This window comes from Pelophylax lessonae, assembly GCF_965119305.1.
Source record: "Pelophylax lessonae genome assembly, chromosome: 11".
Taxonomy (NCBI): Eukaryota; Metazoa; Chordata; class Amphibia; order Anura; family Ranidae; genus Pelophylax; species Pelophylax lessonae.
This window is the reverse complement of record NC_138778.1, coordinates 86,898,810-86,925,140: the sequence shown is the minus strand read 5'-3', so window position 1 is coordinate 86,925,140 and position 26,331 is coordinate 86,898,810. Positions and strand designations below refer to the sequence as shown.

The 26,331-nt window shown below is 44.7% G+C and overlaps 1 protein-coding gene across 3 annotated transcripts; it reads right to left on the bottom strand.

Annotated features, from left to right (window-relative positions):
- On the bottom strand, window positions 1-25,867 carry RPL27 (ribosomal protein L27). Of its 3 annotated transcripts, none has more exons than XM_082272544.1 (5): window positions 25,755-25,867; window positions 17,062-17,144; window positions 16,332-16,501; window positions 7,016-7,126; window positions 1-91 (listed from the first exon to the last, which is right to left on the bottom strand). In XM_082272544.1, the coding sequence occupies exons 2-5, from the start codon at window positions 17,140-17,142 to the stop codon at window positions 43-45; spliced, it is 411 nt and encodes a 136-aa protein (XP_082128670.1). In that variant the 5' UTR covers window positions 17,143-17,144; window positions 25,755-25,867; the 3' UTR covers window positions 1-42. The 3 variants fall into 3 exon arrangements, with proteins under 3 accessions (XP_082128670.1, XP_082128671.1, XP_082128672.1); XM_082272545.1 differs by lacking the exon at window positions 25,755-25,867 and adding an exon at window positions 25,616-25,748; XM_082272546.1 differs by lacking the exon at window positions 25,755-25,867 and adding an exon at window positions 25,510-25,527.
- Between the last annotated feature and the right edge of the window lie 464 nt (window positions 25,868-26,331).

The following is a 26,331-nucleotide window of genomic DNA, read 5'->3' as shown; positions in this document are numbered from 1 at the left end:
TTTTTCACAAGAAGTTTATTGGTATACCAAATGAACAGTGCTTTAGAACCGCAGCTTCTGGAAGAACCACTTGTTTTTGCCTGTCTTGTACCTACAAAAGTAAATAGTATGGTTATTTTTTGTTTGTTAAATGGGACAAAAAGTTGTGTACTTTGATAAACTATACAGTCGTTCTATCAATGCTCATACAAGCAGAATTCATTCATGCACAGGCCTAAACTGTTCACTCTACTTTTTTCTGTAATGCATAAACTTTTTGCTTCATACTATAAAATGCACTCCTGCATTTAAAACCAAAACACACTGCAAAATATATTCGTATAATTTTTTAAAGCAGAGGTCCCATTAGGGGAAAAAAAAAAAAAAAGTGCAATTTGTTGCATTACAACAGTATAAAATCCATCTTCCGTAAAAAATACACAAGGTTTTAGTGCACACGGTGTCATAATTTGTTGCAAGAGAAGATCAAGTAAATCAATAGCAACATAATTCAAAGTAAAATTGCAAGCATTCTTATCAATTTATCAAGATTTCAGAGAATAACCCCCTATGCAATAGTTTTTTTCTTCTTTTTTTCAAAGAACCCAAAGTACACCCAACGTTCCCATTGTACTCTGCCTAAGCTATCATGTGATGTTTTCCCATCCAGGATAAAATGACCTCTAAATTCCAAACTACATAGGGCTGTGTATTTCAGGTTCATGACTCACAGGAAAGAACCATGTTCCTTCCAGCACCTCTGAAAGTAGCTGCAGACATCTAAGGCTCCAACAGTATACTGGTGAGCCCAGGATGCATGTAGCTGCATGTTCCCAACTGGAGCTCACCTGAAAACAATACCCCCTGAAAGAGGACTAGGTCCTCTAGACAGCAGCCTGCAAAACCTTGCGGTCAAAAGGAGTATCCGCAGATCCCAAAACATCCACTTTGTAAAGTGTGCACAGACGACCAGATGGCCACCTTGCAAACCTGCATCACTGATGTCTTACAGAAAGCCCAGGAGGCACTAAGCGCCCAAGTAGTGCGACTACAGGAAGAGGAGGAACCAGACCCCTAGTTGAATAGGCCTAAATCACTGTCTCTGCTGCAACCATTTCCCGGTGGATCAGACAAACGGCCAACCCTTTGGGGGTCCAACCGTGAGTACAAATGGGGAGTCAGAGTTCTTAAAAGACTCCGTAGCTGCCAGGCACACCCTGATTGCTCTGAATTCCCTGAATGTGATTTGTGCAATTTCCTTAGGATGTTTAGGCCTGGGACATACGGAAGGCAACACAATGTCTTCATTCAAATGGAAATCAGACGACCTTTGAAAGGAACAAGGGACAGAGAAAAAGAACCACCTTAGCTCTGTAAACCAACAGGTAAGGTGGACAAGACAATGCCGCCAGCTCCGACACCCTGCCCGCAGAAGTAATGGCCACCTTCCGGGACAAGGTAAGCAGGGGAAACCTACTGATATATACGAAGGGAGATTCCTGGATAACTCAGACCAATTTGAGGACCCACGGCAGCAATGGAGAGCTCATGGATATAAAAAAAAAAAAAGGTACGCACCAAGGAAAGTTTTGCCAATGGACATTGAAAGAAAACAGTCAAGGCGGAAACCTGGCCCTTGATGGTACTCCAGGCCAGACACTGCTTAGCCCCCCATTGGAGGAAAGCCAAGATTCAAGCCACCAAAATAGAAGCGAGTGAGAACCCCAAAAGACTCACATCACGCAACATACAGCTTTCAAATACAATGGTAGATCTTCCACGGAGGTAGATTTTCTAACCTCCAAGCGTGGGAATCACCAATTCAGACAAACCTCTATCCTTCAGCATCTGGCTTTCAACAGGCAAGCCATTAAAAACCAGCAACTGTAAAGCAGGATGGAAGATTGGCCATTGAGACAGCAGATCTTCCCTGAGAGGAAGTCTCCAAGGAGCATTGGCGACCAGCCGGACCAGATAGGCCTCAACGATCTTGGTGCACCTATCTGGAGCCACCAGAAAGACCGGAATCCCTTGCTGCCTTGATCCTGCACACGAGTCTTGGCAGAAGTTTGAGAGGGGGAAAGGCATAAAATCAGACAATACTGCCGCCAAGGTATCAGCCAGAGGATGCTGAGACGATGCCACAAACCTCCATACCTTCCATGGAATGTGTACAGCGGAGACGCTAGAAAAATTGTTCTGCCCACCTTAGAATGCTAGCAAAAAATTGGGGGAGCAAACCCTGAACATGTATATCTAAAGCCGGTGCAGCTATGGACCAAGCGACATGTATATTAAAAAAGAATAGCGCACACATGCAAAAGAAATGACTATCAAAATATGGAGACAATCCATAAATAAAAATGGGGATTTAGTCCCACCATATGGCCATATCGTGCTCAAGCCCACCACTACGTCAAAGTACCCCATTATCAGTGGGTCCTACACTATCCATAAAAAAGGGGTGAATCCAGCCTAACCCTTGGAGACAACACTCCTTGCTGGGAGAGATGTGCTAATGCACTACAAGGGACTCCTCCTATATCTACTTGATAGTGGACACTGATAGAGTACAGGTGTGTGTGGGGAGTGGGTGCTCAACCCCAGAAGTCTGTTCAGACCGAATACATAAGCAAAAAATTGGGGGAGCAAACCCCGATAGTGTAGGACCCACTGATAATGGGGTACTTTGACGTAGTGGTGGGCTTGAGCACGATATAGCCATATGGTGGGACTAAATCCCCATTTTTATTTATGGATTGTCTCCATATTTGATAGTCATTTCTTTTGCAATGTGTGCGATATTGTTTTTTAATACACCTTAGAATGCTGGCTACTTTCCAATCTGCCAGGACACTTCTTGTGCCTTCCCATGGTGATTGACATAGGCCACGGCATTATCTGATTGAATCCATACCGGACACCCCTGAGGACGAATTGCCCAATTTTCCAGACAAAGTCTGATCGCTTGGAGTTCAGTACATTGATCAGCAGTCTGGACTCTTCCTTAGTCTACATCCCAGAGTACAAGCTGTGCCAAGGACACCTTACCACCTCGACAGGCTGGCATCTGTGTTGACAACCACCCAGTATAGCGGGGAGAGCGATTTCCCAGTCGAAGTGCCAGAGAACGAAGCCACCTCTAGAGACTGGATTCTTGTCCCATTTTACCAGAATCTTTTTTGCAGAGATAGCGTGCGGAACTGCAAACAGAACCGCCTCAATGGTAGACAACATAAGGCCCAGCACCCACATGCAAGCCCGGAAGGATGACCGTCTGCTGGACAACAGAAGCCCAATTGCCTCCTTTCTGGAGTTTTTCCAGAGAAAGCAACACTCTGGCTGAGGCTGAATCCACCCAGATAGTCCAGTTGTGTGGAGGGGACCAGAGTAAACTCTGAAGGTTCAGAATTCAACCAAACTCCCTCAGAGATCGCAGCATAATCTTCAAGGTGTTCCATCAGAGCAGTCGGAGGCTCTGCTCACAGAACATTGTCCAGGGTCCCCCAGTAAGTCAAAAATGCTCCTGCTTTACAAGTTGTTACATCAGCCCCCCCTTTAAGGAGAACGGTTTTAAAAGAATAAAAGCGGATACTTCTAAGCACCAGTGTTAAATGGTCTCCTCCTTGTAACCAATACATTGTTCATGCTTTTTGGGGGAAAAAAACAGACATACTAGATCACCAGGTGAAAAATGGTAAAAAGGTAGCCTAAAAATGAAAATGAATGCAGCCATTTCATCCAAGAAATGATAAGCTGCAATAAATGCTTACTTTTTCTTTTACCACTTAAACTTCCCTGACAAGGATGTAAAAGTCAGACCAGTGTTAAATAAACAAAAAAAAAAAAAAAAAAAAAAGCACAAAACTCTGGACAGCAGCTCTCTGAAAATATTAATTCCATCCTGAATCTTTTGCATCTTGTTGCTTTGTTCAAGATCTTCCAGAACCTACTTGATTTAGAATATCTGCATTAGAAACCTCAATACATTCGCTTTAGACTGATCCGTCTGATGGGAGTGGAGTTGGCTAGGAATCTTGTTGGGGGCTTGTGATTAAATGCTATCAGATATCCCCCTGTGGAGAAAACTTCAACATAAGGGAGAGAGGGTCCACCAAAGATGGGCAATCAACGCTAGAGCTGTAGTCAAAGTTCAAAGACCCTGACTCATGGGGGACTGTACCTGAGAGGCCACTGCCACGGAGACCTGAAGGAGTTACTGTGGGGCCATATGCTATGGCTTTTTTTTGTTAAAGTGGAAGTAAACTTCCATGCATGCTTTTTACCCATTAAGTTTATAATAGGGCTTACCTATAGGGACAATAAATCTCTCCTAAAATACATGCACCGTGCCACTCCTTCAGAGCTGTGCCATAAACAGCAACTCCTGCACACATGCGGGAGTGACCCCTTTGCTGACCTGGAAGGAAGACCAGGTGAAGATGGAGGCATCTTTAGCGGTGACCCTGCCGCTGGAGGGCTTTGTTTTTAGGTACAGTCGGTCATAATGTGCTAGTGCTTAAAACTGCCCAGTGCCTTTTTTTAATGCAATTTACCACCACTTATTGTGAAGGTGTTTCGTGTTCAGGTGGGTGGAGCCTCTAGTTTGGCTGTCCTGGACGATGACTTAATATATCTGTTGTCAACTGCAAAATCCATTGGTACAGCTGTGAAATATATGCTGTGTAGAGTTATGCCCTTATATCCCACAGCAAGTCCCTCCTGCCGCAGGAAGGTGACCATTGACTTGATTCCATGTAGAATTTTCACACTTAAGGCTGGGTTCACTATTGGGAATCGGATGCATTTTTCTCCGCATCCAATTCGCATGTCAGGAGACATGGCCTGGCTGGCTATGGAGCCGATGTAATGTGAGAATTACCTACCCCGTGAGAAAAACCTACCCTCGTCACTTCCGGGCATGAACAGCTGAGCAGCGCAGCAGTGCGCATGCTCAGAGCCCCGGAGACCTAATGAAAAAATAAGGAGCTGACTACAGGGCATGCGCAGTAGTATGAAAGTATTAGGGTGTCCGTGAAAAAAACCTACCCACGCGGCCGTTACATTAAAACAGCTGCCCTACAATATGAATCATCTCCGCTCCTTCCCCTGACACTTCACTGATGTCGGCTAATATAAAAGCGTCTGGCGGCTCCGTTATGTATCTTCTCATACACCCGCCGCCGCTTTTATATTTACTAGCCGACATCAGTGAAGTGTCAGGGGAAGGAGCGGAGACGATTCATATTGTAGGGCAGCTGTTTTAATGTAACGGCCGCGTTATACACACTGAGGGTGCACCGGAAGTGACGAGGGTAGGTTTTTCTCACGGGTAGGTAATTTTCACGGAACACCGGATAAAAACAAGAACCAAAACAAATAGCCCCAGGCCCCACAGCACCTGGGACAGACATTCCCAGTGGCAGCCAACTGAACATGAGCATGCAATTTCTTTAACACATTTGTAAGTATGGGTCCCTTGGTGGCTCCTTAGTAGGACATTATCTACTATCTTAATTACATGCCACAAACTATTTCATAGAAATTATGTATTGCATTGCATTATCACCTGACCAAACGTGTCAGGTTACCAGGAAGCATTTTCATAACAACCATGGTTTTTTCTATGGAATACTAAATTTAACCATGAATATATAATATACTATATACAACATCACAAATGTGTTTAAGAATACGGTACTTGTCTGTTTACTTGCTGACATTGTATGTTCCAATAAACTTGCATTTTATATTTCATCATTGGGCGTGTCACACCTCATTTAAAGTCCCAAGGGCAAATCTTTGCAACTTTGAGTGTACAGTGTGGAAAGACTTAATTGTAGCTTGGAACAGAGTTACCACGCAGCAGACTCATTTATCCACAACCTCTCTAGTCCAAATGTCTAAGACGACCAGCAATCGCCCCTACCCGAGTGATGAAACATCCTCTTACCAGCTCTCCATTCCCAAATTCTCTCTCCGACTTCCACTGTCTCCTCTGTTACTTTCACAAAGCTCACCTGACAGGGCACCCCCCTGCTTCACTCCTCTTGCACTTTTTCCAAGCAAAATTATGCAGTCTGAGTCTAGCCATCCATTACCTTTCCCCCATTTTGCTTTACAGCTTCAACAGTTTATCATATCTGCTTCCCCCTGCCCTCACATTTACCTGCACTCTCCCCCCTCCCCTCATACCCTTAAGTCATACTACTAACCCCAAATTTAACATTGTTCACAAACACTTAATCCATCTGCCCTCACACTGAACTGTAAATACTATTTCAGTCTCCCTCATGCTCGCTTGCTGGTTCTACCCCCTCTGATCTAATCTGCACTCAGCATAACTACCATAAAGTCCTTCGCTAAAAAAGATACAAAAAAATATTTTCCTTAATTATCAGCTTACTTTAGGATATCTCTCCCTCGCCTTCACCACTGTCATACTTCTAATACTAGGCTCCATATAGCCTTTCACACATTCCTAACAGCTTCCTGCCTCAGTTCCATGCATTCCACAAAATGCTTACAAACTCCCTTCTATCCACATCCCCTTTCCATCTCAATTTACTTTTTCAGTATTAACCTGTGTATTTTCAACCAGACTATACCTATGCTGCCAACCCTCATTTATTCATTCTTTACCTTTCTGACTACATGACTTATCAAGCCCCAATATAGATTTCCTATTGCATTGTGATTCTAATTACATTTACTTCTCTAGGTTCGTTTTTTTTTGATAAATCTAATAGAGATCGACCGTAAAAACCTGACAGTGATCCTAGTCGTTTCTACCCAAAAGGAGAAAAAACTTTTTAACTGAATACTTTAAAATGTAACAGATTGACTGCTACAAGTACCAATGGAAAATCAATTTGAATATGCAATACAAAACCTACAAAAAGGAATAAAAAAATGCTGGTTTACAATACTGAAAACAGGACTTGTTTTGCAGCAATGCTTGAATGTCAGGATTAAGTCATCACTATAACAGACATTTTATGTAAGCAGCTTAATTTTTTTTTCCCCTAATACTAACCTTTCCTCAAATTTGACTTTGGCCTCCCTTCTGGCTTTCCGTTTCAGAGCTGGGTCCCTAAAAACATCTTTGTTCACCACAGCTTTGTCAAGAGGGATATCAACAGAGTATCTAGAGAAAAATAAATGCAGGATTAAATAAACACACACACACGGACTCAAAATCAACACCCAAACCTACTGCCCATTATTAGAAAACACTTTCTTCAAGCAGTGGCTCAACAAAAAGTCTGCATCTTTCAAGAAGACCATGATATTTATGCAGGACAATGCTCCATTGCATGCATTGAAGTGCTCCACAGCCTGACAAGCCAGTGAAAGGCCTTAAAGAGGAAATAATGACATGGCCCCCTTCATCTGACCAAATCTCTATTGAGAACGTGTGTGCCCCTTTTTTTTTTTTTTTTTTTTTTTAAGAATATTTACAGTGAGGGAAAACCGTACACCTCTCTGAACAGTGTCGGAGTGTCTGGGAGGCTGTGGTTGCTGCTCCACAAAATGTTGGATTGACAACAGATCAATAAAACCATAAACTGCAATAATGAAAGGCTTAGGACTTATGGTTAAGGAAAAGGGTGGCTATATTGGTTAGATTTTTTGAAATGTCAGAAATTTGTAAAAGTTTATTCTCAGTTTTAACAGATGAAAACAAGTGAGATTGGAAAAAGTTGGTTTTTCATTTAGTTTCATAATAATTCTGCACACTAATAGCTACCCAATAATTGTGCACACATTCTAAGCAGCAGAATAGAAAACTTCTTGGTTAAAGGAATTTTCAGATAGTGTATAGTTTACGTTCAGAAAAGATGTTTAAAACTGAATGTTAAAAGCAAGTGAAATTTCCAAAACGACATTCTCTCATTCAGAGAATGTAAAGATTTTTCATGAGTATTCTTGTTCGAAAATCAATAAGTGTATGGCAAGCATAAGGCTAGGTTCACACTATGCAGTTTGCTTTTGATCTGTTTCTGCAGTACGTGTTGTGTTTTTTTCACACGCCATTTTGCTGCGATTTACACTTATGCTTTTTTTGGGCTAATTTGTTGGGCAGATAAAAATTTGTCTTACCATAAAATCCTTTTCTCTGAAGTTAATTGACGGACGCAGTCTTCTGATCTTTATATCAGTAGGGTTATGCTGCCCCCCTACAGGAGTAGGGTACTAGGCAGAAAAAGTTCTGGCTATGCCTATAGGCAGTCCCAGGGGAGTATACCCTCTTTCCCTGCTATAGGGTATCAGTTTTGTATCACAGCAGTGCCAGAGAAAATAATACCAATCCAAATCAAAACAGAGGGGCGGGTACGGCATCAGTCAATGAACTTCAGAAAAAAGGATTTTACGGTAAGACAAAAATCCAATTTTCTCTATCGTTCATTGACAGACAGTCTTCTGATCTGCATATCAGTAGGGATGTCCCAAAGCAGTGTCATAAAATGAGGGGTGGGAACCGCAGAAAAATAAGTCCAAGGCTAAACATACCACCATAGGACTCATCAGAACAAGACGAGACCCACCTGAAACCACAAAAACTCTCAAGGGAGACCAAGAACCCCCTTAAAACAGCAGCCTGCAAAACTTTGCGGCCAAAAGAGGCATCTGCAGATGCCAACACATCCACCTTATAAAATTTTGTGAAGGTATGAACAGACGGACCAGGTAGCCGTCTTGCAAACCTGAAGCACAGATGCCAGATGGCAAGAAGCCCAGGAAGCACTAAGCGCCCGTGTAGAATACACCTAACAGGGAAAGGAGGAACCTGACCCTTAATTGAATAAGCCTGCACCACCGTCTGTCTGATCCATCTGGAAATAGTCGCAGCAGACGCAGATAACCCTTTTGGGGCCATTCATAAGTACAAATAGCAAATCTGACTTCCGAAAAGACTCAGTCGCCCAAGTACACCGATTGCCCAAACCACATCCAAAGTATGCAGTGCAAATTCCTTAGGATGTTTTGGCTTAGAACATAGATGGTAAGACGATGTCCTTATTTGAAAACTGGAAACCACCTTCGGAAGAAAGGACAGATACAAAGTACCACTTTATCCCTGTGAAACACCAGATAGAGAGGACGACAGGACAACGCCACCGGTTCCGACACCCTGCGCGCAGAAGTAATAGCCACCAAGGCAGCCAACAGCACCAAATTAAGGTACCAAGGTGGCAACGGAGGTACCAAGTGTGGCCCCCCCCCGGATGAAGTTACACATCAGGGAATGGGTGGCTAATGGCCTTTGGAAGAAAACTGCCAAGGACAAGACCTAACCCTTGATTGTACTCAAGCCCAACTTATGATCAACTCCCAGTTGAAGGAAGGCCAAGATCCGAGCCACTGAGTAACAGCGAGGGGAGCCCCAAGAGACTCCCACCATGTAATATACACCTTCCACATACGATGATAGATCTTCCTAGAAGTCGCTTTCCTTGCTTTAAGCAGAGTGGGGATCATTGAAGCAGACAATCCCGTCCTTCAGCACCTGGCTTTCAATAGCTAAGCCGCCAAAGCCAGCGACCATAGAGCAGGATGGAAGATTGGCCCCTGAGACAGTAAATCCTCCCTGAGAGGAAGTTTCCAAGGATCATCCGCAACTAGCCTGACCAGGTCGGTGTACCAAGCTCAGCGAGGCCAGTCCGGAGCCACAAGAATGACTGGAATCCCTTCCGTCTCGATCCTGCGAAGAAGTCTCGGCAGCAACTTGAGAGGAGGAAAAGCATACATCAGCTGACCCTAAGTCCACCCTGCGCTTCGGAAAAGAATGTGTATAAATTCACCAGAAACTTCAACTGCCGCTGCTGTTCATCACTCAGTGAAAATCATAAACCACTAAAACCTAGCGCTATAGACAGTGCATGACCTATTACTGTGACTATATATGGTATAGTGTGTATATATATATATATATATATATATATATATATATATATACATATATACACACACACACACATAAATAAAGTAGGTGTCTTAGTGGATAAGTGAACACAGGAGGCACAGCTGGATGTTCCAAGTTTGAGCACTTTTCAAGTTCTCTCATTGGACACTTGCACATATAATATATGTCTGATTTTTATAGTGTTTTGGCACTGGGACTTTATATTCACTTATCGCCTGAAAGAAGACACCTATTTTTGGATTAGTTACATTTATATATTTTTATAATTACATATGGTTTAGTCACGGTAATTAGGTCATGTACTGTCTATAGCGATGTGTTTTAGATGTTAATGATACATCAGCTGATACTGATCCCCACGGGGCCACCAGCGTGTCTGCAGCTTCTGCCAGAGGGTAACGGGAGCGGGCCACAAACCTCTACAGTTTCCCTTTGATCCGAGACGCCAAAAGATCTACATCTGGAGTGCTCCAACGAAGGCACAACTGCTGGAACAGCGTTTCTCAACTCTGGTCCTCAGGGCACACTAACAGGCCAGATTTTAAGTAATACCTTGGGGAGATGCAGACTAGAATACTGCAATCTCCGAGAAGCAAATGATATCACATGTGATGCATTTCAGTTTTCTTGCAAAGCTGGCCTGTTAGTGTGCCCTGATGATCAGAGTTGAGAAACTGTGCTGGAATACCTCCAGATGGAGAGACCATTCCCCTGCATCCAAGGCCTGTCGCCTGAGGTAATCCGCCTGCCAATTTTCCACTCCTGGAATCTGAACAGCGGAGAGAGCTGGAACAAAGCATTCCGCCCATCAAAGGATGCTTGCCACCTCCAAGGCCTCAAGGACACTTTCAGTGCCCCCTTGGTGATGGGCATAAGACACGGCCGTGGCATTGCACACTGGACAACCCTGCAAGTGCTCGGTCTAGTGGACTAGGCAAAGCCTGATCGCTCGGCTCCAGAACATTGATCAGTAACCTGGACTCTTCAAGGGACCAGACTCCTTGAGCAGAAAACCTGCCGAGAACCCCTCCCCACCCGGATAGACTGGCATCCGTGGTGACAAATGTCCAATATACAGGGAGGAAGGATTTACCAAGCTTGAGCATCTGGGACCGAAGCCACCAATATCAGTGACTCCCTGGTCACCTGGCTCAGCTGGACCCGATTGTCCAGGGAATTTGGATTCTTATTCCATTTGAGAAGGATTTCCTTCTGGAGGACCCTCATGTAGAATTGAGCGAAGGCGGCCGCCTCGAATGACACCATCAGTCCCAGAACTCTCATACAGGTCAGAAGGGACAACCATTTGCTGGACAGCAACAGCTGAATCGCGGTCTGGAGTTTTTGCAGTTTTTCCAGAGGAAGAAACACCCTGGCTGAGGACGAGTCCAAAGTCAAGCCCAGATAGTCCTGTCCAGTCTCATTAAAGGGACCAAGGACGACTTCTGAAGGTTCAGAATCCACCCGAACTCCTCCAGAGCTCTCATGGTGATTTCCAAATTTTTTTCCAGCACCGTGGGAGACTCCGCATGTAGAAGCAGATTGTCCAGGTAACCCAGGACCGGAGCCAGAGCCAACACCTCTGAAGACCCGATGAGTAGAGGAAAAACCAAAAGGTAACGCCACAAATTGATAGTGATCCTCTCCCACGGCAAAACAGACTGGTGTCCTGCACATATTAGGATGTGAAGGTAGGCATCTTTGGTCTATGGAGGCCAGGAAATCCCCCTGATGTAGGGAAGCCACCACCATGCAAACTGATTCCATCTTGAATTTTTGAACTCACACAAAGCAATTCAGTGCCTTCCAGTCCAGGATTGTACGCACCTTTCCTTCCTTCCTCGGGACCGTAAACTGGTTTGAATAAAAGCCCTGAAAAAACACTCCGCACACGGAACTGGAAGTATTCCTCCCTATTGTGCCAGGTCCGGAACTGCCCCAAAGAGCCTGTAAGCAATCCGGAGACAGTCGCACATTGGAAGGGCAAAACCTCACTGGTGGGACGGATCGAAACTTGATCTTGTAAACCGGACCCTATGACCTCTTGAACCCATTTGTCTTGTATCCGGGATAGCCACAGGTCTGGGAAGCAGCATAGAAGCCCCCCCACCCCAAATATGGGCGAGGGCACACCTTCAGGCTGAAGTGGCCTTGTACTCAGGCCTGGAGAAACTAGATTTGTTTGCCAGACCAGAGCCACTTAGAACAACCCGAGGGAGTCTTGAAGGGCTTTGCCTCATCGATTGACCCTAAGGGACGAAAAAAAAAAAAAAAAACACGAGTGCCGAAAAGGAGGGACCCCGTCTGCGACGAGGGTCCTTACCCTTGTTAGCCTGCAGGAGACCCCCGTTAGACCTTTGATAATGTCATCCAGGGTAGCCCCAAACAGGAGATCTCCTTGAAAAGGTAGATCAGTCACGGCTTTCTTTAAAGTCTGATCCGCAGACCAGCACTTTAGCCAAAGTATACGCCAGAGGACCACTGCCAAAATCGACAGACAGCCCAATATGGGAGCAGTATCCAGCGTGGCATCGCAAACAAATTGCAGCTCCTGCACCAACTGATCCAACAGCTCCACAGAGGCAGGAGGAAGATCTTTCCCCTTCAGGTCACAGCATAGTAACTTAGTCCATTCAGTCAATGCTTGCAAGACAAGGGCAACCGTAAACACCGGTCTTAGCGCAGACCCCGCCAGGGAGTACATTTTGCGGCCCACAAGCTGTCTTTCTATCCACCGGATCCTTAAAGGACGGGGAATCTGCCACTGGGATCATGGTAGCTTTATTCAGTCACCTCAAAAGGGTAGTGTCTAGCAATCCGCTTAGGCACCCCAGGGTAACGCTTTGGGCGGTCCCATTCTTTGAGCATTTACTCCCCATACCAGGAACAGGGGGTGCCATCTGACTGAACACCTCTCTGCCAAAGTGGGGGGGGGGCTGTCGGCCAAATTAGCAACGATGTGACTCAGGCCTAGATCCAGTCGCATGTGACCTTGTGCGACCTTTAACGTCCAGTGGGACTAAGTTGCGGCCGACCTAGCGCGGAGCTAAGGCCTGAGCGTGCTTGTTGGCCGGCAGGGGTTGACCACTGGATCTATATATTTAGCCCGTCCCCTAGATCCAGGGGAAAGGGAATACCCCTGGGACTGCACATAGGCGTGGCCAGAACTTTTTTCTGCCTCGTGTCCTACTCCTGTAGGGGGCAGCATAACCCTACTGATATGAAGATCAGAAGACTGCGTCCGTCAATAAACGATAGAGGAGAAAAAAAAAAAAAAAAACAAATGGCGGCAAAAATCTACTGCATGCTTTTCTGCTGCTTCTCCTTTGAAGTCTATTAAACCAAAATAAGAACCTTTTGCATTAAAAATATTCTTGACCCTATCAAAAATTTGCAGCGGCTGAAAAATGCATATATGTGATCATGTCCCATAGGAAATCCATGGTACATTAACTGTAGTGCATTTCAGCAAAAAGCACCAAAAATAACCCATGCATAGGCGTGAACCAGGCCCAAGAAGTTTAGTAGCAGCAGCATGCTTTTTTGTATCACCTGTTATAATGGGGTTAAAAAAACAAAAATTAGCCCTTTATAGTAATGAGCAGATAATTGCTACTATAAGGGGTTAATTTATACTGCGAAACAGTGAAAGTAATATAGGTTACCTATATCTCTATCTAAAATACACCCAGAAGTAGGATATATATGGGCATTTTAACTAGGAGTCAGACATGAAGCTATATGAAGGGTGGAAGGGAGATATACTGGTAAAAACTGGATTTTTGTCTTACTGTAAAATCCTTCTGAGGTTCATTGATGGACAAAGCTCCAGATCTTCCTGACCATTGGGTTTATGCTGTCCTACAGGAGTAGGACACTAGGCGGGGGAAAAAAAAAAAAAAAAAAAAAAAAAAGGTTTGACTACGCCTATAGGACAGTTACAGGGGGTATACTCCCACTTCCTGTTATAGGTCTTCAGTTTTGTAACAAGCAGTGTCAGAAGAACATAGCACCCACCCCTCTATTGAGTTGGGTTGCGTGTCCGTCAAACATCAGAGAAAAGGATTTTACGGTAAGACAAAAATCCAGTTCTTACGTTCATTGATGGACACAGCTCCAGATCTTCTTGACCCTTGGGAAGTCCCAAAGCAGTGTCAATGTGAGGGGCTGGAGGAACACAGCAAGAAAACCCTTCCCCAAAGGCTAAACATAGATGAGCTCCTGTTTTACCTGGTTGTTTGAACAAAAACATCCTAAAAAAAGGACTAATCCTCTCCAACAGCAGCCTGCAAAACCTTGCAGCCAAATGAAGCATCCGCAGGTGCCCAACACATTCAGCTTATAAAATTTTTGTGAAAGTGTGCACGGACGACCAGATGGTTGCCTTGCAAACCTTCACTACCGATGCCTGATGACAGAAGCCCAAGCGTCCTAGAATGCACCTTAACAGGGAGAGGAGGTCCTGATCTTTAATGAATATGCATGCACCACTGCCTGTCTGATCCATCTAGAAATGGTCGCAGCAAGTCCCTTATGGGGTCCAACCGCAAGGACAAAAAGGAGAAATCTGATTTTTGGAACAACTCAGTCGCCGCCAGGTACACCACGAGTGCCCGAACCACATCCAAAGAATGTAAGGCCATCTCTTTAGGATGCTTAGGACAGAAGGAAGGCAAAATACAATGTCTTCATTTAAATGGAAACCAGAGATGACTTTAGGAACAACTGGCAGGGACAAAGCACCCCTTTGTCTCTGAACCACCAGATAGGGTTAACAAGACAACGCAGCCAACTCCGACACCCTGCACGCAGAAGTAATAGCCACCAAGGCAGCTACCTTCTGTGACAGTAAGCAGAGAAACCTCATGAATATTTTCAAAAGGCAGTTTATGAAGAACCGACAGCACCAAATTGAGGTCCCACGGAGGTAACCGATCTCACTGGGGGAGCCAGGTGGATAACCCCTGAACAAAAAGGTGTGAACCAAGGAATTTGTGGCCAACAAGCGCTGAAAAAAAAAAAAAAAAAAAAAATCACTAGGGCTGAAATCTGGCCTTTGAAAGTACCCAAACGCTGACATACACCTCTTTGGAGAAACTCCAAAACACGAGACACCGAAAGAAACCAGGCTCTGAAAGCAGATCCTGTACCGCCCCAAGATGACCGTGCAAGTTATCTGGGGCCAAATGCAGGTTGGAAGGAAAGAACTTAATCTGAGGCAAGGACCAGAACTCAATCTTGTAACCGGACCGATACAACTCGTGGACCCATTTGTCATGAATCAAGAAGATCCATGGATCTGGAAAGAAGCAAAGACTTCCCCCACCCCAGATACAGGTGAAGACGCCCCTTCAGGCAAAAGCAGGCTTATCTGGTCCTGGAGAAAGCCGCTCTTGATCTACCAGGGCCTCTTGGAACCCCCTGCGGGGTTACATGCAGACTTTGATCCCTGGTCCTTATATCCCGAGGGACGAAAGGACCGGGCATGGGCCGAGAAGAAAGGGCCACGTTTGCAACGAGACTCTTTGCTCCTGGTAATCTGTGGAAGCAGAGTAATCTTACCTCCAGTAAGACCCTTAATGATGTATTCCATGAAAGCTCAGAACAAGTGGTCTCCTACAATAGGGAGATCAGTCAATACCTTCTTGGAAAGTCTGGTCCGCAGACCAGTATTTCAGCCATGTGAAGAAAAGTCACCGCTGTCACAGACACCCTACAGGCTAAGGGGGCCACATCACAGATATACTTCTGCAACCCCTTGACCAACTGGTCCACCAGGTCAGGAGGTTGTCCCCCTTCCAAATCCTTGCGCAGGAGCTTAGCCCATTCCGTTAAAGTCTGGGAAACCAAAGTTATGGCAAAAACCGGCCGCAGTGTGGAACCAGCCATGGTAAAAAGGTAAAGGTATCGGACCAGAAATGCAGCTCTGGTCAAAATTAAAGGACGGAGAGTCTTCCCCCAGGAAGAAGGGTGGCTTTACTCAACCTTTTTTTTTTTTGAAAATCTTTTTATTACTCAACCTTTTTACAATAGGTCAGGCAGGAAATAAGGTTAATTTAATGTGCATAGTCTTGTTTCTGTTTATCTCTTCACCTTCTGGTTTGCGGACAGAATTATCCTGCAGAAAGGGTTAAATATTCTACCTCCACCCCTCTTCTGAACCAGGTAGCAATTTTGTGTTCTTCAGCGATTTAGCATGACTAAAGCACACCTGGACTGAAATGCGTCAACACTTCTGCATAGGATACTTTTTACTTCTGATAGATCTATAAGAAGATTTTTATGTGCCAACAAAGCACGTTGCTGGACTTCTTGTTCCGTTTATCTAAGGTATGTGGGGCTGTGGTCTGAGCACAGTGGCTTTTTAACTTGCATTGTAATTTTGAAAGCTTATATCCATTTCATTATAAATATCTCTACATACCTGGTTGGCATGAGGTGGTTGTAGTTGTACACCTTTACAAATGACTTGATCTTAGAACGCTTGGCGATTCTCTTCTTGCCCATAGTGGCAGTCACCTTACGAGGATAGCGATCAATGCCAGCAACCAGGGCGTGGCTGTACTGGCGGTCAGAGGTGCCATCATCAATGTTCTGTTCAAGAGAACATGACATTTGTTCAAAATGCTGCCTCAAAAGCTTCATGTATTAAACGTTACAAATCTCTATACAGTGAGCGGATTAGTAAGTGAAGGCTAAACACCCGATGTTTAACAGTTGCAGGTTTTTGTCACGATCCCACTAATCAAGTTACATCTGATAAGACTGAGCATTAAAAACCCTGCATCTTTTACCTTTATGCATTCAACCCAATGACAACAGGTGATGTGTCAGGTAAGCAGCATCTATAAATCAGCCAGATGGATGGTGTACTGATGGGATGGACAGCACCATCTACTCAAAATTGGTAAAAAATAAAATGACCAAAACAAAAAATTTTGTTGACAAGGAGTGCTTGTCACAAATCCTTGTGAGGGAAGTAGTCTCCCACTAATAGAAGGACATTCATGTGCATGTCACAGGGGAGTGAAGACAGCCTGCTAAACCAGAGAATATGGTATAAGCATCAGGGTAACAAGCATCAATTTCCCAATCACAAATTAGTTAAAAAAAAGGTTACATATTGCACAGGTAAAAGCTGAAAAACCACATACCTTTACAATGACTGCTTTGCGGCCTGCATAGCGTCCTGCTAAAACAAGGACAACTTTCCCTGGTTTCATGAATTTGCCCATTTCTGTGGAAAATTTTTAAATGTTAGACAAGGCATTGCAATAAAATAGATTTTCTTAAAAAAAAAAAAAAAAAAAAAAAACTAGACAGAAAGTAATTTTCTCTATTATACCTACATATTTCCCAATGTAAATAGGTGCTGCATGTTGTATTTTTTTCCCATAATAAACTATTAAAATTGAGGGCTGGTATAAAGACTGGAGCAGTTACACATGGCACTATTACATGCCTTACTTATTTCATTGAAAAAGGAAAAGTTAATAGATAACTGACTGAAATGTACCTGAAACGGTCTTAAAATAGTGCAGACCTACAAGTTAAATCAGATGCAAGGCTACAGACTGAAATAATGAAGAAAAAAAAAAAAAAATTGACAGGGGTTCCAACAAAGTTTTACTCAAAGGCTAAATAAGTAAACTGAAAGCAGAGGGTGTAACCTATTACCATGCAAAATTCAGCCACCAAAGATAACTAGCCACCCATTTGTTAAAGCCCAACTCCGGGTTATAACTCACAAAACACATGGCCCCAAGCTCTGTTTTGAAAATGGTATGGAGGAGAGGGTGATGGATATGCAACTGTAGAGCTAGGGTCTGAGACCTGTATTTAAAATAAAACAAAAAAAAAAAAATCCAAGGGAGAAAAAAAAAAAAAAAAGAAAGAAAATTTAAAAATGTCTTTAAAGTTTTTGGCCCAAATGTATTCTGCTACACATTTTTGGTTCAAACATTTTATTGGAGAACAAAGTAAACCGGTAACAATTGGTAAACAGAGTGACAAGATAAATACAAGCCAGATGCGCTAACAAAATAACGGCTACAATAACCATGGGTCAAGCTTAGGAGTAGGTGGATAAGTCTGCTACACATTTTTAATAAGAAAAAAAAATAAAAAATAAGTCGCAATAAGTATATATCGATTGGTTTGCAGGAAAGGGAATAGTACCTACAAACTAAGGTACTGGGATTTGTTCCCCCCAATCTCCCCCCCCCCATTACTACAGAGCAGTCTGGGGCCACCCAGAGGACCGGAAGCCCTACAGTTGCCATCCCAAGAACTCTACAGCAGACAAGGGAACATAGCGCATGCAATGTATCCGCCTGAGGTACCTGTAGTCTCTCCTAATCATTGAACCTCCTGAGGCTGCAGATCAGGACAACCCCCACCCCCCCCCCCCCCCGAACTCTCCACTGTAGACAAATCTGCTTAAAAAGAAAAATAAATCTGGGTACAGAACTCACTTCCCATGCCAATTCTCAATGCCGGGAATATGCATGGCGAAGGCCAGAACTTGCTGTGCCACCCACCACCACACAATCTACGCGTCGCCCTGGCTGAAGACCAAGGCACAGTGGTGGTAACATCTGATTGGACCCAGACAGGAAGCTCACGGAGAAGGGCAATGAAAAACACCTGGGTCAACCTTAAGGGATTGTAAAGTCTTTCTATTAAAACAAAAACATACTTACCTCCTCTGTACAGTGGTTTTGCACAGGGCAGCCTGGATCCTCCTTTTCTAGGATCCCTGGCTGGAGCTCCTGGCCCCTCCCTCCTGTTGAGTGTCCCCACAGCAAGCAGCTTGCTATGGGGGGCACCTGAGCCAAGCTGCAGCTCTGTGCAACCAGACAGAGCTGCACACACAATGAACTGACACCGGGCAGGGGGAGCGGCCGCTAATAGCTGTAACTACGTTAGCCTTCACTTCCCTGTCAGGCGCGTATCTCTGCTGACAGGGAAGTGAAGGCTCACAGTTATAGTTATTAGCGGCCGCTCCCCCCGCCCGGTGTCAGGTCAGTTCATTCACACACAGTCCCGCTGACAGGGAAGTGAAGGCTCACATAGTTATATCTATTAGCGGCCAACCGCCCGCCCTCCCGCCCGGTGTGTCACTTCATTCATACACATCGTAGTTTTGACATCCCCGGGAGGTGGGCCGCCAGCCAGAGGCGCTTCTTTTGAATGAAGGACACCGGAGGAGCACTCAGCAGAGTGACAGTAAGGAGATTGAATCATTGGGATGGGGAGGGACGCTGAGCCAGAGGGGGGGAGGGGGGTGTACTGCCGAGGGGGACGCTGAGGCAGTGGGGGGAGTATTATGCAGCATGAAGGTTAATGTATTGCCACTGCTGGTCACTGATGCATTAGTGACCGACCAGTGGCAGTTAATTAACCCCTTTGTGCTGCATTAGTGCAACCAGTATCAGTGCAACCAGTGTTAATTAACACTGATACTGGTTGCACTAATGCAGCACAAAGGGGTTAATTAACTGCCACTAGTCAGTCACTAATGCATCAGTGACTAGCAGTGGCAATACATTAACCCCCTCATGCTGCATAATAAAAATACCACTGGTAATTAAATTAACCTCTTGCCAACCCATCACAGTACATATACTGTGACAGCGACAGGTGTACGTCGCTGCCTGTTTTTGGTGTATGCCTCTCTTCTATCCATTTTTAAAAAAATTTGGGGAAAGTGATTTTCGGTTTTCGGCCAAGGGCATCCTGCATTTTCGGTTTCGGCCCAGAATTTTCATTTCGGTGCATCCCTTATATACATATATACACACACACACACACAGTATCTCACTAAAGTGAATACACGACTCACGTTTTTGTAAATCTTGCATATTTCATTTCATGTGACAACACTGAAGAAATTACACTTTGCTACAATGTAAAGGAATGTACAGCTTGTATAAGTATAAATTTGCTGTCCCCTCAAAATAACACCACAGCCATTAACGCCTAAACCACTGGCAACAAAAGTGAGTATACCCCTAAGTGGGCCCAAAGTGCCAATATTTTATGTGGCCACCATTTTCCAGCACTGCCTAAACCCTCTTGGGCATGGAATTCACCAGAGCGTCACAGGTTGCCACTGGAGTCCTCTTTCACAATCTCCGTGATGTCAGTGGAGTGGATGTCATGGAGGAGTGGATGTTGCTCCTCCACCTTCCATTTGAGGATGCCTCAAAGATGCTCAATAGGGTTTAGGTCTGGAGACTTGGCCAGTCCATCACTTTCACCCTCCGCTTCTTTAGCAAGGCAGTGAGGTCCAATCTCCGAAGGGAAGGCCTGTTCCGAGTTAAACCTGTCCTGGTAAACCGCTATATGGTCTTGGCCACCGTGCTGCAGCTCAGTTTCACGGTCTTGGCAATCTTCTTATAGCCTAGGGCCCTAGGCCATCTTTGAGGATCTGAAAAAGAATTGTTGCTCTACCTAGAGTTTTGCCATGAGGGGCCATTTTGAACTTCCAGTGATCAGTATAAGAGAGCGATAACACCAAATTGAACACACCTGCTCCCCATTCACCTTGTAACACTAACGAGTCGCATGACAACAGGGAGGGGAAATGGCTAATTGGGCCCAACTAACTTTTGTTGCCAGCAGTTTAGACATTAAAGTGGAGTTCCACCCATTTTTGTAACTTTAGATCTATGTAATCCCCTTTAAAACGGCTTTTACCAATGGAAACTTTTTCTTTTTTGCTATTAAATACCCTAATTTCTGCTTTACTCCTCCTCTCCTCACTTACGGGTTCGATCGGCGATGACGTCATTCGGCGATTCGCAGTGTGTGCTGGGATGTATTCCATTCCAGAAATCTTGCAGGAGCTGAACTGTACTGAGCCGTGCCTGCCCCGCCTCCTCTCAGTGAGTTGTATTGTATGCATTGTATTCAGGCCGTTCTCTGCCCCGCCTCCTCTCAGTGAGCGAGGACTGAAATCATATCCTTACTGAGCTCACAGAGGAGGCGGGGTGGAGAACGGCCTGAATACAATGCATACAATACAACTCAATGAGAGGAGGCGGGGCAGAGAACGGCCTGAATACATTGCATACAATACAACTCACTGAGAGGAGGCAGGGCAGAGAATGGCCTGAATACAATACAACTCAATGAGAGGAGGCGGGGCAGAGAACGGCCTGAATACATTGCATACAATACAACTCACTGAGAGGAGGCAGGGCAGAGAATGGCCTGAATACAATACAACTCAATGAGAGGAGGCGGGGCAGAGAACGGACTGAATACATTGCATACAATACAAGTCACTGAGAGGAGGCGGGGCGGAGGCGGGGCAGGCACGGCTCAGTACAGCTCAGCTCCTGCGAGATTTCTGGAATGGAATACATCCCAGCACACACTGCGAATCGCCGAATGACGTCATCGCCGATCGGACCCGGAAGTGAGGAGAGGAGGAATAAAGCAGAAATTAAGGTATTTAATAGCAAAAAAAAAAAAAAAGTTTCCATTGGTAAAAGCCGTTTTAAAGGGGATTACATAGAACTATGTAATCCAACCTATTAAAAATGGGTGGCACTCCGCTTGTGTTGAGTTATTTTGAAGGGACAGCAAATTGACACTGTTATACGTTATACAAGCTGTACACACTACTTTACTTTGTAGCAAAGTGTCATTTCTTCAGTGTTGTCACACAATTTGAGGGGTGTACTCACTTTTGCAATTATATACACACACACACTCCTGGATCTCTGCAGTCTCCCATTATCTCCACCCTCATCCAGCTCCACTGTTCTTGATGGCTGTTCTATGACCCAAGTTCTTATACTTTTGGGCGACAGGCACCCCGCGATTCTACCGCGAATAGTCGGGCAACAATCACGGCAAACTGGCGCCACATTTGGGGTGCCATTGCAAGTCACGGGAATCTCACAAGCACCCCGCAATGATTGGGGATCGCGGGCAGACTCGCGGCAAATCCGAGAAGCCAGTATGTGAACGAAGCCACAGGAAAAAAAAAAAATGTTTTACTATCCAAAGTTAAAGCAAGGGCAGAAGATTTAAAAGATGAAAACAATTACTGTAGAGCCGCTTTAAGAAATAGTAAACTGTAATAGATTACATTCTGGTTTTGAGTTTAATACCATATTAGCCCTGTCCTAAAATCTAAAATTTTAGCCTACACTTTTAACGTCACTCAGTTAAGGGTCGGATATTTTAACAGTACCCACAAAAAGCCTGAATTTCACCATTAACCACATTAAGACCGCCCCGCTGCACATTTATTGCGGCAGGCTGCCTCTCCTGTGCTAACAGACGTAGCCGTACATTGGTCACGCGCATGGTGCTGGGAGGGCAGGCGCATGCCACCGGCAGCGGGCTCCTGCCCACACTAGGAAGCGGGGAAGCCGATGCACAGGGCTGGTATATAGGATCACAGGTCTCTGTGGTCATTTCACAAGCCCATACAGTTAGTAAACACTCCCCTAGGCTCACACCTAACCCTTTGATCACCCCTAGGTTAACCCCTTCCCTGCCAATGTCCTAGTAACAGTGCATATTTTTAGCACTGATTACTGTAGTAATCGGCAGTTAGGTGTTCGATCTGTCCGCTGCAATGTAGCAGTCCCGCTGCCATTACTAGAAAAACAAAAATTACAAATCTTTCCCCTGGTCTGTAGACACGATAACTTTTGCGCAAACCAATCAAATACGCTTATTGCAATTTTTTTTAACTAAAAATATGTAGAATACAAATTGGCCTAAAAGGATGAAAAAGTTAAAAATTTTTTTTTTTGGGAATGTTATATAGCAGAATTGGAATAAAAAAAAAAAAAAAAAATCGCACAGGTGATTAAATACCACTAAAAGAAAGCCCTCTTTGTGGGGGGGGGGGGGGGGGGAAGACAAATTTAATTTCAGGACATTGTCGCACGACCGCACAATTTTCTGTTAATGTTAACGCAGTTCCGAATCACAAAACATGGCCTGGTCATTAAGAGGGGAAATCTTTCCAGTCCAGAACTGGTTAAAGAAGAACTTCACCATTCGTGTACTAAACTCTGTCCCCATAAAGGATAAGTTAACCTTTATAAAAAAAATAAAAATATATGCATTAGTTTTGTTAGGGGCCTATAGAGCATTGCATCCATGATCAGCAGATTGTGGGTGTATTGCCAAGGTCCTGCAGACTGTAGCGCCCGTACCTCTAATACAAGCAGGCAGTTACACTCTGACAGAAAGACTCAAACTACCTAGAGCACCCTGGTAGTTTTGAAAACTACAAGACAACAGCCGCAAGGGATGTCCATACTTTTAGTTTTCACATTCACTGAATGAATAATGGGGCCGGAGTCCCTCATGCCAGTATTACTTTTCATTTTTTTTAGATTACGACTGTCGTAACAGGGAATGGGGGTGCGGTGACTGGTACATCTGTAACATGTTACACCCCAAATATGGGTGTCACAGGTTAAAAAAGGTGACCGTATCCTTTAATAACTCTTCTGTGCAGCCCAAGTTCTCCTTGCACCGCTCTTCTGTGCTGCCCTCTTGAAACTCCTGTTCAGTGAGGATTGACACGCTCATACGCAGCACAAGAGCCCACGCATGTGCCAAATGCTGCAGATCTCTGCCAGGATTCAAACATGTGATAACTGCATGCTGAAGCACTTCAACCTGGGATGTGGAAGAAACATTCAAAAGCAGCTTATCATGTCACCCTTCCCTTGGTAAAGAGTCATGGAGTGGCAGGCTCCCGCCACCATGCGGATTTTGATTGGTTTGCGCAAAAGTTATAGCCTTTACAAACTATGGGGTAGATTTTTGGACTTTTTATTTGCAATGGCAGCAATCAGCGTATTATAGCGGGACTGTGACACTGTGGCGGACAGATCGGACCCCTGACATTTTTGGGGACCAGTGACATAATCAGTGCTAAATATTATGCACTGTTACTGTATAAAGGACACTGGCAGGGAAGGGGTTAATATAGGGGATGATCAAAGGGGTTAAAGCGGAGTTCCGGCCACAAAATCTTTAGATTTTATGGCATCCGCTTCCTTATTGTCACCTGTAAAAGAATTGGATATTCCCGGTTTCACTACCTCCTTCCTCGGCCCGCGCCGTCACTTCCTGTCCCGCAATGCGTCCTGGGAGCTCTTACTCATCGCTCCCAGAATGCAATGGGCAGTGACGTAGGTGGCCGGCCGCTCCTCTCATCGCGTTATTTCCAAACAGAAAATGACGCGGTTAGGCGGAAACACATACTATGCCGATCGCATAGTACTGGGCATGCGCGAGATTTCGCGCTGGATTAGCAGGCCTCCTCCCTCTAGAAGCAGGGCAGACATTTCCCCACTGCGGACTCGGGTAACCCAGACAAAGATGGCGACGCTCTGCAAAGATTATATAAAGTAAGATTTTATGATTGCCTGTTATTTAACTGTATAAAACTGGATTAGCTGATATATAAAGGTTGGTGGGCCACTGTTTGGGAGGTATTAAAAAAAAAAAAAAAAAAACGATTCTGTGGCCGGAACGCCGCTTTAAATGTATGCCTGAAGTGCGGGGATAGTTCTGTGACAGGCAGAGAGACTTCTGATCTCTCCCTGCCTCTGACAGAAGATCCACCTGCTTTTGTTTACATAAGCAGACTGGTCTTCGGTCAATTTCCCTGACGATCGCAGGAGGGCAGCGGCAATCGCCGCCGCTCCTCCCGCTGTGGCTAAACACCGCCGAAACCTTGTGCACGAAATCATGTAGTACTACGTGATTTTGCGCAGCTGAGCCGCCCTGCCGCAGTAATGCTATGGTGGGGGGTCAGCAAGAGGTTAATTCATTCTATACATTAAGATAAAAACCTTTAGTGTGCAGCACCCCCCTAATACTTACCCGAGACCCATCTTAATCCAAAAATCTCAGCTGTTCGGGACTCCCCCCCTCTTGATTGGCTGAGACACCTTAGGGGGCACCATTGGCTGCCAAGTTGTCAAGTCAGTGAGCCTATGAGAGTGAGGTCGGCCAAAATGCGGCTGTCTTAATAGACAGAGCCGTGGCTCGGCTGCCCCCATAGCAAGCTTCTAGCTGCAGGGGCATACAGCAGGAGGGAAGGGACAGGAGCGCCAGCAAAGGACCCAAGTAGAGGATGCCGCTACTCTGCAAAACCATGCACAGAGCAAGTAGAACAAAAATAAACACTTTAGCAGCTTTCAGACTTTTTTTAGTTTTAACAGAACCCATCACAACTGCAAGCCAAGCGTTTGCATCATGTACTACTACCCTGCTGGCTGCCCATGTGGGAGAGCTTACTTTCTTCATACAAAAATAAAACTCCCCTCCCCACCACAATAAAATACACACTGGCAGGCAGGGGAATGCATTTACAACAGAGCAGACAGACTGACTTTAGCTATAAAAATATAAAATAAAAAAAGTATTTTATTGGGCTTACTCTCCCCCCCAATCTTTCAGGGTTAGCTTAAACCAGATAGAACACTGATTGATTTGTGATAACTCTGTCACACCAGCAGAATAGCCATTAACTGTATGACTACCTAGTAATGACAAGTCCACAATGAGGTGAGCTACGTATAGGACTCCACTACTCAACACATCCAAACCTTAGAGAAATCGGCGAATAGCTCGCTATAGAGTAGGCCACAAGCAGCCATATAATCACATCTATGGATGGGACTCGCCTGACCAGAAACAACCCGCCCAGCTAACCCTTAAGAGAGATCCCGAATATTAAACCGCTGGAACAAAGCGCAATCCCTGCACTACGATATAGTCACGTTTCCAGCATTCAGCGATAACACAACACCCGTGATGGACCCAGATTGCATGGAGAGCTCCAAGTACTCACTCGTTTCAACTCAATGGCCGCCCTGAAAAGAAAGGAAGTAGTTACGCCGCAGCTGTCCTTTCACGCCGTGTTTTTCATGACGTACTTCCTGTAGAGCGCTGTCTAGCTGCCAGCTGGGATTACTCTATGGCTGTGGGAGGACTGGTGTGAATATCTGGCTGATAACAGTTTGCGTGCTTGTATTCGTTCTAAATTTCCCTTGCTTTTGGACTTTTATAATAAAGACGGATCATGTGATGCTAAAGTTGGCTCCTTATTCGGCTAGCTTCCTATTCAAATGCAGAAGTTATCCTTTTCACACAGCTTCTTATTCATGTTGGGTCTTTATGCACGAAAGTGAGTATTTACTATGTGCAAAGTTTATAACAAAATTGTGAAATTTAGCAACAATTCCATCTCACTAACTGCCATGTATTTAATGGGGTAATTCAGAATAAATACTTTTTTTCTCTATGAAAACCATTTTGGCTCACCCAGATGTGACTTGATTTCATATAATTGGGCATACCTCTATTTAGGTAAAGTTTTAAGAGGAAGTAAACCCTCCTCAGCAACTTTTACCTATAGGTAAGCCTAT